Source organism: Trichosurus vulpecula, chromosome 3, assembly GCF_011100635.1.
Source record: "Trichosurus vulpecula isolate mTriVul1 chromosome 3, mTriVul1.pri, whole genome shotgun sequence".
NCBI lineage: Eukaryota > Metazoa > Chordata > Mammalia > Diprotodontia > Phalangeridae > Trichosurus > Trichosurus vulpecula.
In genome coordinates, this window is record NC_050575.1 from 156434664 (window position 1) to 156446919 (window position 12256).

Consider the following 12256-nt stretch of genomic DNA (forward strand, 5'->3'; position numbering starts at 1 on the left):
TCCAAGACCTGGAGTCTTTCCTTGACTTTCTCAATTAAAATGCTTAGCCATGTAACATGAAGAGTTGTGTGTATATGTGTATACTTGTGTGTGTGTGTGTGTGTGTATGTATGTATGTATGTATGTATGTATGTATGTATGTATGTATGTATGTCTATGCCTGTCTCTCCCTCTCTCTCAGACAGAAAGTAGTAATTTGGGAAAGGGAGAGTGTTATGATTAAATTGAGTTGAATTGGCTTGGAAAAACTAGATTGAGATATGAAGTAGAACCAGTTGTTTTGATATTGAATGATTCATTCTTAATGCTTCTTTTAGTTTTGGCCTTTGCAGTTGTCTGTTACGTTGTCCTTCCAACTGGCTAGGACATGACCAAATCTAATCTCTTATTTTGTGCTTTCCCCTATGACTTCTGCTGTATTGTGGGTATACTATCAAAAAAGTATGTCAAGAAATGCCCAACCTCCTGCTCTTGTAACAGTGAGCTGCAGTTAAACTGTGTGCTGTGTGTGTGCACTCGAGTGCATGGGTGTGACACGTCTTAATGGCCATCCATTCCTTTGCCCTCCAAAGCAGACTCGAGCGAATTGGCCCTGAGGGTTCTGCAGCCTCTTCTACTCGCTTCAGCGCTTGGTCTGGGACATGGCTATAGTCCCAAAACAAAACCTACTTGTTTGAAGGTGATCCCATACTTACTGGGTCTAAACTGTATTCTTACACCCCATCCCATCCCTGAAAGTCTTCCTAATATTGATCATGCAGACCAGGCATTGATTATAGCAACTGGATCTCCAGTGAACTCAGACATATAGCAGTATATAATAATTTGTTCATGTATTGGGAAGGTCTAGTATCCCTGAGTTGCAATAGCTGGCAAAAGTATTATATTTAAGAAGTATTTTTGATATTTAATTGTCCTTGTCTAAATTTTACTTTCAGGCATTATGCTTATAGTTTCCATATTAAAGAACATAAAAATTGTTGCACAGGGTCAGTCTCATAAAATATTTCTAGTTTCCCCTGGTCACGTGGTCCCCTAGTGTAATAACAAAGAAATTGGACTAGATGAACTCTAAGGTCTCTGCCATCTCTAAAATTCTATATTTTATCATCTATGAACATATCTAAGTCTTTTTTAAACTTGGTTTTATTTTCAGTCTATACCATGCCTTGGAATAGAGTTCCATTAGTATATTCCCTGCTGGTTAAAGTACGAATATTTTTATATGCCCTAAATTTAAGTCTGAGAAGTTTCTATCTCATTTTGGAAATGTGGAATATCCCTCTGATGTTCTAGAATTGGATATTCACCTTATAGATCTTCTTTATAGACTTCAGCCATAGCTCCTCTACTCCTTTGTCTTTTGAGATTGAAGAGTTATTAATATGTTTAGACTTTATTATATATGAACTATCCTCTGGCAACGGTCACCTTATCAACTTAGTCTTTTTAGTTTCTGTATTTGGAGCTTTTCCAATATTTGCCCTGATGTGTGGTAGCCAGTGTTTCAGGTGCAGATACACCATGGTTTTTATACATGGGTGGAAGACCACTTTGCTATTTTATTTCTCTTTTTAGCATTTTCTCATTGTGCCTTAACCTTCAGACTAACTGTAAGCCTAGAAAGGCAGGGTCTGATTTTTCTGACTTGAGTATCCCTCATAGCACCTGTTCAAGTACCCCATAAATTGGATGTTTAATAAATACATGCTGACTGGCTGAACTAAGAGAGAATGTTTCATTTTTATTTTTACTTAAGACCTAATGGGAAATATATTTATGAAACTTGGCTAGGTAGTAAATTTGCTTCTTAGCCATGCACGTTTTAGAAAAAAAGAAATGAGAGTCCACCAAAGAGCTTCCACTGACTTTTTAGACCATTCAGTAAACTGAGCATGTTTTGTTCCTTAAGTATTTGTCACCAGAACAATGGCCGTTATTTGCAGAGCCATGCATAAAATGTGCTGGGTTCAAACTAAATGTATCATCAAACTCCCACCATAGAGGCTAGTTGTTTCTTTGCTATTTAAAATGTTAGACAGTTTTTCTATTGCTTATTTACCACTAAAATTATAAACATTTTTCTTGTCTTTCAGGTACAGATCTCAGGGAATAAGTGCAAACAAATTCGTTGACTCCACGTTCTACCTTCTGTTAGACTTGATTACGTTTTTTGACGAGTATCATAGTGGTCACATTGACAGGGCCTTTGATGTAAGTTTGAGGAGCTTTGTTTGAAGTAGAGATTAGTAAATGCCTTTGAAAATTCAAAACAGTTCACCATTTAAAAACAAAGGAAATGTTACCAAATCGCATGTTTGGGACATAAAAAGAGACAAATGTGGGATCCACGAATTTTTGGGTGGGGCAGAGCAGGGCAGTTGGGGTTAAGTGATTTGTCCAAGAGGTCACACAGCTAATAAATGTAAAATGTCTGAGGCCCTATTTGAACTCGGGTCCTCCTGACTCCAGGGCCAGTGCTCTACTCATTGCACCACCTAGCTGCCCCATGGGATCTGGGAATTTTTTAAGCATTTCATTTTTTTCTGTCTCATAATCAAGAGAGATAATTTTAAATCTCCAAATCAAATTTTCATTTTGTTTCAGTAAGATAAAATAAGAAGAAGAAAAGGGAGATTCTTTATGCACATTTTAGAATTATTTCCATAGTTTCATCCACATTCTGTTTTTCACAGATAATTGATCGCCTGAAGCTTGTGCCCCTGAATCAAGAAAGTGTGGAAGAAAGAGTGGCTGCCTTCAGAAACTTCAGTGATGAAGTGAGCACTTCTCTCTCTCATCTGACATTTCTCCCAATTTAAAATTTGTTTTTTTGATGAAATTAGCAGTACCATGTATAGTACATGTTCTCCTAGAGTAAATGAGATCTGTGTTGATCTAGTTGGGTTTAAGTTGTTAGTTGTTTGATTTAAGTACTCTGGTGTTAAAGGCAGTTAGATGGCATAGTAAAGGGAGTTGAGGGCTTAGAGTCAGGAAGACCTGAGTTGAGATCCTGCCTCAGACACTTATTAACTGTATAACCCCAAACAAGTCACTTAAAGTTTCTCAGCTTCAGTTTCCTCATGTGTAGAGCAGGGATGATAATATCACCTGCCTCCCAGGATTGTTGAGAGGATCAAATGAGATAATATATGTAAAGCACTTTGCAAGCCTTATTAAGGCAAGCTGTTTTTCTTAGAATCAGATGTTACCATATTTCTGGCCACCTGAAGATATTCCAGTCCAGTAGGAAGGACAGAAATAGAGTATGCAATTTATTGTCATTTCTCCCATAGACCTAGAAAACCTCTGTAGCCCAGGAGTACTGTCTTAGGAATGCAGGCAGTAAATATTGACTTTATTTGCTGGCAAGAACACTACTAATACTTTGCACAGCTTTAGCACCTTTGTTTACTTTGCTTATTAGGGCTAGTGTATGAAAAATTGACTGTGTGAAAAATTAGGTACACATAAGAAACAGTTCTACTTGTGTTGCAGGTTTTTCCCCATCCTAGCTTTCTTTCTTTCTTTAAAAAAAAAAATACATAAAATATCAGTTCTCTTTTTATAGAAGGGGCCATGGGCGGCCTATGATATTACTAGCATAGGCAGTCACCTACCTTGATATGAGTGTCCCCAGCCATGTATTCTAAAAATTCCCCATTAATGGCTAAAATGTAGAGAATTTAAAGATTGAAAGATCATCTAGTCTAACCCCTTTATTTTATAGATAAGGAAACTTAGGCCAGGAGAAGTTAAATGATTTGCTTAAGGTCACACATTTAATCATTCAATGAATCAGGTATTTTATTAAGCATTTATTATATGCCAGCCTTGGAGGATACAAAGAAAAGCAAAAACAATCTTTACATTCAAAGAGCTTACACATTAATGGGGGAGACAAGATGCAAATAAATAGATACATACAAGATACATGCAATTGAAGGAAAGACTCACATGTATGAGAAGACTGGGAAAATGCAAATAATCCTGGGATGGGGTAACAGCTATCAGTGCATTAGTGAAGATCATGTTGTTTTCTTGTTAGAGCAAACTACTTTCATGACTGGAGGTAAAGGGGCAAAAATGGCAGGCAGAATAAAGACAGAATTTACCTACTTAATAATTCTGCCTGATACCTGGTAAGTGTGGAAGATTGTCATGACGGGGAGCTTAGTTTGGTATCTCATTCTTAAGGCATTATAACACTCTGATTGATGGTATATGTCTGCAAAAAATGCATCTTGAGCATACTGCTTAGTTGAGGACATTCCCACAATGAATGCCATGTGCCATTTTCCTTCCTCAGTTTGTTTTTCTGTTGTTCTTATGCAGGTCAGACATAACTTATCAGAAGTGCTTCTGGCCACCATGAACATCTTGTTCACCCAGTTCAAGAGACTAAAAGGCACGAGTCCATCTTCAGCATCCAGACCCCAACGAGTTATAGAAGACAGAGATTCTGTAAGATCCTATTTTCCTCCAGAAATGATTCTGAGAAGATCATTTCTGGTTCTGCTATAAATGTGTAACTCTAGCAGGTTCTCCACACTCCAGTTTTCCTATAATTTCTAAGCATCAACAGTTGACATATGATAAGGATACTAATTAACCTAGTCTGTAGGATGAATCTTTGCATTAATATTGTTAACTATTTTATGCCCACTGAGAATCAACTAGTTGTTGTTCGTTTTTATACAGCAAAGCAAGGACCTTTCTTCTTAAGTTAAGAAAGAAGATGCCCTAATTTAAAAAAAAAAAGTTTCGACCTAGTATCTCAAGCACTTTCATTTCAATGAAATGCAGTTTCATTACGGAGAATTTTCTCTCTCAGTGCCGATTGCAACCCCATAGTAAACAGTTCTTCAGAGTTGCAGTAACTAAAATTATTTGTTACCTTATGACTAGCCTCTGGTGATGAACTCTACATTTACCTAGGCTCATCCTCACATATCATCTATTGTCTCTTGTTGGGCCTTTCCCAATTTAGTAGAATATACAAGAACTTGAATTCCACTAGCACTGACCATTGAAACACCTGCCCATCATTACGTCCACATTATGACAAGGCATCAGAGTTGGACTTTGGAAGAGATATTGTCCCTAACCATAAAGTTAATTTGTATTTGGAGCTTGCAGACTTCCAGGTCACCTGAGCAGTCTCCTGATGCTGATTTGTACAGTTCTGCTTCATAGAAAGGAAACTACATCTGAAAAACAATGGTAGAACAGTCTTAGCCCTAGTAACAACATTTCAAGCTGTTGTGGCTTATGTTCTTATGTGAACAGTTGAATAAAGCCTGTTTGTTTAGTAAGAATAAAGTGTTTCACTGAGTAAAACTTTAGGAAAGCATAGTAAGGCATTAGATTATTCTATCCATTTTTTTTCTTCAGGTTACTTTTATAGAAAAAGTTTCCTCATGCTGTATAATATTCAAACCTGACTATCACTGGACAAAACAATAGCAGACTTAGCTTCATTGAAAATCCTAACCATTTGTGTTCTAAAATGTTTGCTGTTTAATACTTCTGTATAATCAGATTTTCAGTTACAAAACATGTAATATTTTAATGGGTGATGGGAAATTTTTCATCTCTAAAAACACTGGGGACATTACCCAAAAACCCCTTCGTTTAAGTTTTACATCTAGGGAGTCATACAGAATAAACCTCTTCTGAAGTCATCTGTAGCCCTTTTCCCTTAAGCCAAGGTCAAAGGCAATAGGAGCTAAAAGTGTAGGCACGTCTTACGTGTTTTATATCATATCCCAGCATTTGTTACAAGGTGTCCCACCTTGCCTGCATCTTTATACAAATCTAATTTTATGTTGATTTGAACATACATCATTCTTGACCAACTTCCAGGAGACTTCAGAGATTATCCTGAAGACCCTTTTCTTAGATGTATGAGCTTGAGAGTGGAAATACTTAAAGAGAGGAGGGAATGTATATTAGTTAGCTACTAGATATGTCTAGGCCATTTTTTCACATCTGAAGCGCATCATTTGAAAACCAGTTAAATTGACTGTAGCCCTGGGGCACCTTAAAAAAAAAAAAGCCTAAACATGTCCTCTTTACCACCACAAAAGATAGCTTTGAGGATGACACTACCTACCCATAAAGTGGCCATCTGAATTTAAAGTGAAAGTACCATCTAATAAGGTAATCCATTTGCCAGATGCCAAATACATTTTGTATTGTATTGAAACAGCTGGGAACACATTTCGCTCCAACTTCAACTGTAGCCTAATTACACCTTAAAAATAGAGTCCATGTATTTTTAATAAGCCTTTAAAGAACAAATAGTGAGCACTCTTTTGGCATCTTAAATTTCCTTGTTGAGGCAGCTTACCTATAGTTACCTTCTCACCTCTCTATTCTCCCTACAACCCTCCACTTCACTTTCAAGCAGAAGTATTTCTTCGTCCTCAGTGTTCATCAATTAATTGTAGTAAATGTTCCATATCTGTAGACTTTTAATTTTCTGTCACTGTCTTGTTACCATTCCAGAGTGGATGTAATTTTAGTGTCTTCCTTTCCATTCCAATTAATGTTTTTCTTTTCTGTTTCCATAGGGCTCTGGGGTAGGCATCAGACATTCATTCATATGGGACATTTGCAATTCCACAACTCTAAACTTAACACATTTGTTATTCTGTGCAGAAGTTACCATCCTAAGTTTCTTTGTTCCATATTTCATACTATACTTTTTATAGAGAGTAAGCATTGCCCTGTTTTTAATTGCTAATGGATGCACTTTCATTTAAACTCATAGAACAGTCTCATCTTCCCTGTGATATTCTCCTGAGAATATCATATAAACATCTGCTTTATTCTGAAAAAGGAAGCCTCTTTCCTTGAGTACCCTAAGAGGGTGCTCAGCTGGCCCCTTATAAAAGGGAGAGGAGGAACAGAAGGATAGAGAAAAGAGAATGCAAAAGAATAGGAAAAAACAGCCCAGATTAGTCTTTCTGGGATGGGACGGTAAAAAGCCATGAGAAATCACCTTGTTTGTTACAGAGAAGCTCACATCCACTTTGGAAACTCAGTTCAAAATGAAAATCCCATAGGAAAAAGATGAAAAATTATAGTAGATTTGACCAGAAGAGAGTTGTTCTGTGGTGTTAAAGCAATGGTACATTTTAAGGAGTGTGACTTGTTACTTTGTGAGTAATTTGGGACCTCCATCTTTGACAAATTTAGCTAGTCCTGATTGCTAAATAACCCTTCTTTCAACTAGGAGAGCTAATTCATCAACCCAATTAAACTTTACTTACTGGGCACCAGAAGTGATAGCCATAAACTAAGAACATAAGAAATGCTATCCATGCTTAGCCAGCTCAGAAGATGGTGGTAGCTCTCTGCAACGCATTGATGCCATGTGTGAAAACTAACTTGGAGGGTTTTTTTCCCCCCCTCTTTCTCATAGCAACTCCGAAGTCAAGCACGAGCATTGATTACGTTTGCTGGGATGATCCCCTATAGGACATCAGGAGACACAAATGCAAGACTGGTGCAAATGGAGGTCCTTATGAATTAAGAGAGTATTCACATGTTGTTACTAGCATATCAAAGGGATGGGCCCCATTTATTTTTTTTTTTATTTTATTTTTTCTATTCTGTATTTTTGTCAACATAAATAAATTTCTTTGATTTGTATTTCCTTTTAAACATCCTTTTATTTTCATTGTTTTGTCTTTAAATTTTTTTAAGTTATTATTTGTGTCTTGTAGAAGACTCATTAGTAGTTCTAGGCCATTGAGAGAAAAGAAAATGGATTTTATTTGGCAAAGTTAAAAGTACAAAAATGTACTCAAAATGAGCAAACAGTGTTTGAGAAAGCACCGTTATTAATATTGAGCGTTCAGTGATGAGGACACATGACACTCATCACTACTGATAGCTTACATTTATATAGTAAGTGCTTTGAAGTCTCCAAAACTACTCTCATTATCTCATCTCTACATCATCACAGCTCAATGAGGTAGGGAGGGAAGTATGATCACTACTTTTTATAGATGAGGAAACAGGCCAAGAGAAGTTAAATTGCTGAATAGAGGTTGAGATCCTCTGTTTGCTCACAAATGGCTGTAGAAAGTGAAAAGGAGAAAAAAAGTCCTTAGAGTTGCAGGGTTAAGTTGATTGTGATGGGATGAGGAAGAACCCTCTGACCCCTTGGTGGAAAGATTCAGGACTTAGAGATAAAGTGGAGTTTTGTTAACAAAGGAGATACTTTGGATAAGCCACCTAATGTTAGTACTTCAGTATACATAGCCTGGAGATTCTAGAGCTACTGAAAATATGTTGTGAGGTCAGCTGGGAATGAGGCTTTGCTGAGTTATAACTCATTTGCCTTTAAGACTCCCTAAAAACATATCACTGTCACTAAGTCATCGTAATAATACTTGTTAAGGGAATTAAATCTCATTCTTAGAAGATGGACCACACTGTCATAATTTACCCACTGAAAATGTAAGGCAATGACCCTGAAGTCCCCATGTCTCCAGGGGAAAATGTGCCTTCTAATGTAATCAAACAAGAAACCTTTGGTAGGTGACCAGTTCTGGCCTTACCAGGATCCAGTCTATAATAAATTATCTTCCTTAGTAAAAGACTAAAAGAGAAGAGTGATTATAGATCATTGTTCAAAGGCCTAGGGATCGGATTTCAAGGCAGATGTTACATTCCTTTGCTTTTCTTAAACCGGCCCTGGCTGCCCATCTTCAAAGTGAAATCTGAATTAGAACCTATGAACTCTCTCCAAGTTGAGCCTTCAGTTTTATCAAACTTACAGACATGCTGAAAGAATGAAGTGCCTGTTCACATGGAATGCTTTACAAAATAGATTTGATGTGGGCATGATCCTCTTCATGTTCTAAGGTATACTTTGAGGCTGTGAGCAGTCACCTTGTGTCATTCATTGAGTGAGCCTTCATTTAAGTATGTAGTGCTTTAGGATGCACTGGTGGTATCCATCAGATCAATGCTCAGAGTAGCCATTAGTTTGTATTACAGGATCAGAGATTTAGACCTGTACAGGACAATTTAGGTGTTAGAATCCAAAACTTTAATTTCACAGGTCAGAAAAGTGAGGCTCAGAGAGGTGGTGTGATTTACCCCTGGTCACACAAGTGGTCAGCAGCAGACTGAGAGTTTGAATGCAAGTCCCCCGACTCTCAAGTCCAGCGCTCTTGCCACTGTGCTAAGTTGGTGACTCTTCTTTATTTAGCCCTTGAAGAACTTCACACACATTCTCTCTTTTAAGTCTTAGTCCTGTGAGGTAAGTATTGTTGTTTCCCTCTTATAGAGAAAGAATCAGGCTCAGAGAGATAACATTTACTCATGGACATAGAGATATCACATGTGGCATTTGAACCCAGCTTTTCCTGTTGCCAAGCTCCGAACTCAACTATGCCACATTGCCTCTAAGGCCTTTAAGGATTCTTAACCTTTGGTAGTTAGGTGAAGCCTGTGGACTCCTTCTCAAAATAATGTTTTTAAATGCACAAAATAAAATATGTAGGATTATGAAGGAAACCAATTATATTGAAATATAGTTATCAAAATATTTTTAAAAACACAAATTCAGAGATTTCAGCTTAAGAACCCCCGCTCTAGGGTTTCTACTTTTTATTTGAGTAGAATTGTATCACATTCTGAATTTCCCAGTGACAGACTCATAAGAGGATATGTACAGATAAACCAATAGCCTGCTTATTACTTTAAAGCTTTATATATGTGTGATCATTGTGTTTTTCCATTAAGCATCCAAATCTGTCTCTGCCTCATTAAATGTCTGATGTGACCTGCCAGATTTTCTTTTAGCCACAACTTCATATCATCTGGGAGACAGCTCATTTAATGCCAAGGTAGAAAAGAGAAAACTAGGCTCATGTTGTCATCATTGTAGTCTTGCCAAAACACTGATAGATGAGGGTTTTTAAATGTATGACTGTTTTCTAATGAAGAAAGCTCTGGAGGTCAGTTAAACTCTGTGGTCAACAAATTGGAAGCACTTGGTAATTTGCAGAATTTGTGGTGGAAATGTACATTTTATTATCCATGGAACTTGATTTTATAGCTCATGAACTAACCAGGGCGTTTTCCTCCTGAGGAACCCTGAGAACATGTAATGTCACTTGTGTATTTTTAGGTATACACACTGAGTTCCTGCCTTCTGACTTGTATTCCAGTTTTTACTTGAATATCAGTGCATGTGGCTAATTTGCAAAGCTCTAAAGCAGCCAACTTTCAATTCTCCCACACTAATTACTCACTTTCTAGATGATGAAGGCCCTTTGTTTTACCCCCTGGGCCACTTTTTCATCAGTTTTACTACTTAACATTCCCCCTGGGGAGAAGTAGAACTGAGCTATTATTCTTACTTATTTAAAGCTCAGGTGAAAGGATTGAAGGAAAAAGATATTAAAATTGTACCCTGAAATGAAAGTTCAGGATATACTTTGTTTCATTTGTCTATACTGCCATCTGTTTTCTTCCTACTGTGTGTAATTGAGAGTTGGCTGTAGTCCCAGGTGTCCACACAAAACAAAGCACTGTATTTATTTGTCAACCTGTGTATAATACAGCTTTATTTGACAGACTGCCAAATATCCTGTGCCAAGGTCACTTGTATTAGAATACTTCCTGTCCTATGCTGGGGATAGGTAAACCACTTTGTCTCAAGGCCAAGCTTTTGGAGCCTTCTCCTACTTCTTTGCCTCTCAGCCACAGTATTCTGTCCCAGTACCAGCTGTGCAGTGATTACTTGGGAAAATGTATTTGCTTGGTTCATGGTTTATTTCTGTTGCAGCTATTGGATTTGAAAGGCAGAGGCAGAGAGGTCCCACCAGGACAAGAACATGATACTTTGGCTTAAAAGCAGCCATCAGGGCTGGGTCATTTTAAGAGGAGAAAGTACAGGCTGCCCGAACAGGGGAAAGAAACTGTAGATATGTTTAAATTTTGCTTTAGTAATAGGCATACCGTTTTTCTGCAAAAAAAAAAAAAAAAAGAAAGAAAGAAAAAAGAATCCTAATGGAACTCTCGCATTGGGCTTAAAAGCAATTAAATATGCATTGTGTCTCATTTTTATTGCCTTTCACTTTGGTTTCCTTGAGCCTCCAGGTCTCTCTGGTGGGGAGGGCGGTTCTGGTTTCTGTTCTCTTACCCCAGTTAAAGGACAGCAGCAGGACCCAAGGTGAAGGGACACAATGTGACAGGCACAGTCAATTCACATTGGGTGGCCTGAATAGAACTGCAGCTTCATTTGGGGAAGCTCTTTGCAAGGCCAAGTTATTTGTGAGCCATTTGGATGGTGTGTGCTGGTCCCATTCCAGCTGTCTCTCTGCTGGCACATGCTGCACTGCCAAGAGGCCTTTGGCCATGTGGCACCAGATGATTGGAAGCACTCTTGCTAAAGTGGATTCCTGTGATTTGTTGCAGCCTCTGTGGTTTTATAGACGATGGAAATTATAGTGCAAGATGGATTCACTTTAGTGGGAAAGGAGGCACTAAATGGAATTAGGCATTGAAATACATCGGAGAAAAACCATGCTGTCTAGCCCATGCTGTATGATTTTGTACCCAGCAGTGACCTTGGCTATAATGAACAGCATAAGACTTCTGCATCAAGAATTTCAAATTAAGTGAAATTTGTAAGTGGGGGGAGGGAAGGAAGATGAGACATGCAAGGTCCTCTTAATTTGTGCCCTTTTTTTTTTTGAGGAGAGAAACAAAAGAGCTTTTGCTCTATTCAGCTTGCCTTATTTCCATATGTCCTGCTTTCCTGATTTTTTTTAATGGTTGTCACTATGGTATATTTGCAGACATTGCTATGGGAAGCTGTAATCTGAATGTCCTTTTCCATAAAATTATTCCTTTGTTTAGTATGCTCCCTTCACTACAGATCCTATCTTTAATCTGAAAATTCCTAGTTCCTACTTGTTCTTTGAAATGAAATATCCGGTGAAAAGGTTAATGCTTTGGGAGTTGAAAGACACAGATTTTGATGACATCTCTGCTAGCAACAAGTTATGTGGTTTGAGCAAGTCATTTCACTCCACTGAGCCCCAGATTTCTTATTTCTAAAGTGAAAATGGTGAAGTAGAATCATCTGTGGGCCTTTGTAGCTCCAAGATTTGAAGTTTCTAAACTAGAAACAACCTGAAAATTGATCAAGGAAAATCCCTTTCTGACCTATTAGTGTTACCAAAAGGAAATCTCCAGGCCTCAAGTTAACTTCCCAGAACCATTC

At 37.8% G+C, this 12256-nt stretch overlaps 1 protein-coding gene across 2 annotated transcripts in view; it reads left to right on the forward strand.

Moving 5' to 3' along the window:
- NUP93 (nucleoporin 93) overlaps nt 1–7659 on the forward strand; it is a 132826-nt gene extending 125167 nt beyond the window's left edge. For both annotated transcript variants that reach the window (XM_036750817.1, XM_036750818.1), the window contains 4 exons: nt 2097–2214; nt 2697–2780; nt 4336–4464; nt 7430–7659. In XM_036750817.1, coding sequence (XP_036606712.1) covers nt 2097–2214; nt 2697–2780; nt 4336–4464; nt 7430–7540 — 442 coding nt within the window. In that variant the 3' untranslated portion in view covers nt 7541–7659. The remainder of the gene's footprint in view (nt 1–2096; nt 2215–2696; nt 2781–4335; nt 4465–7429) is intronic.
- Nucleotides 7660–12256: the final 4597 nt, after the last annotated feature.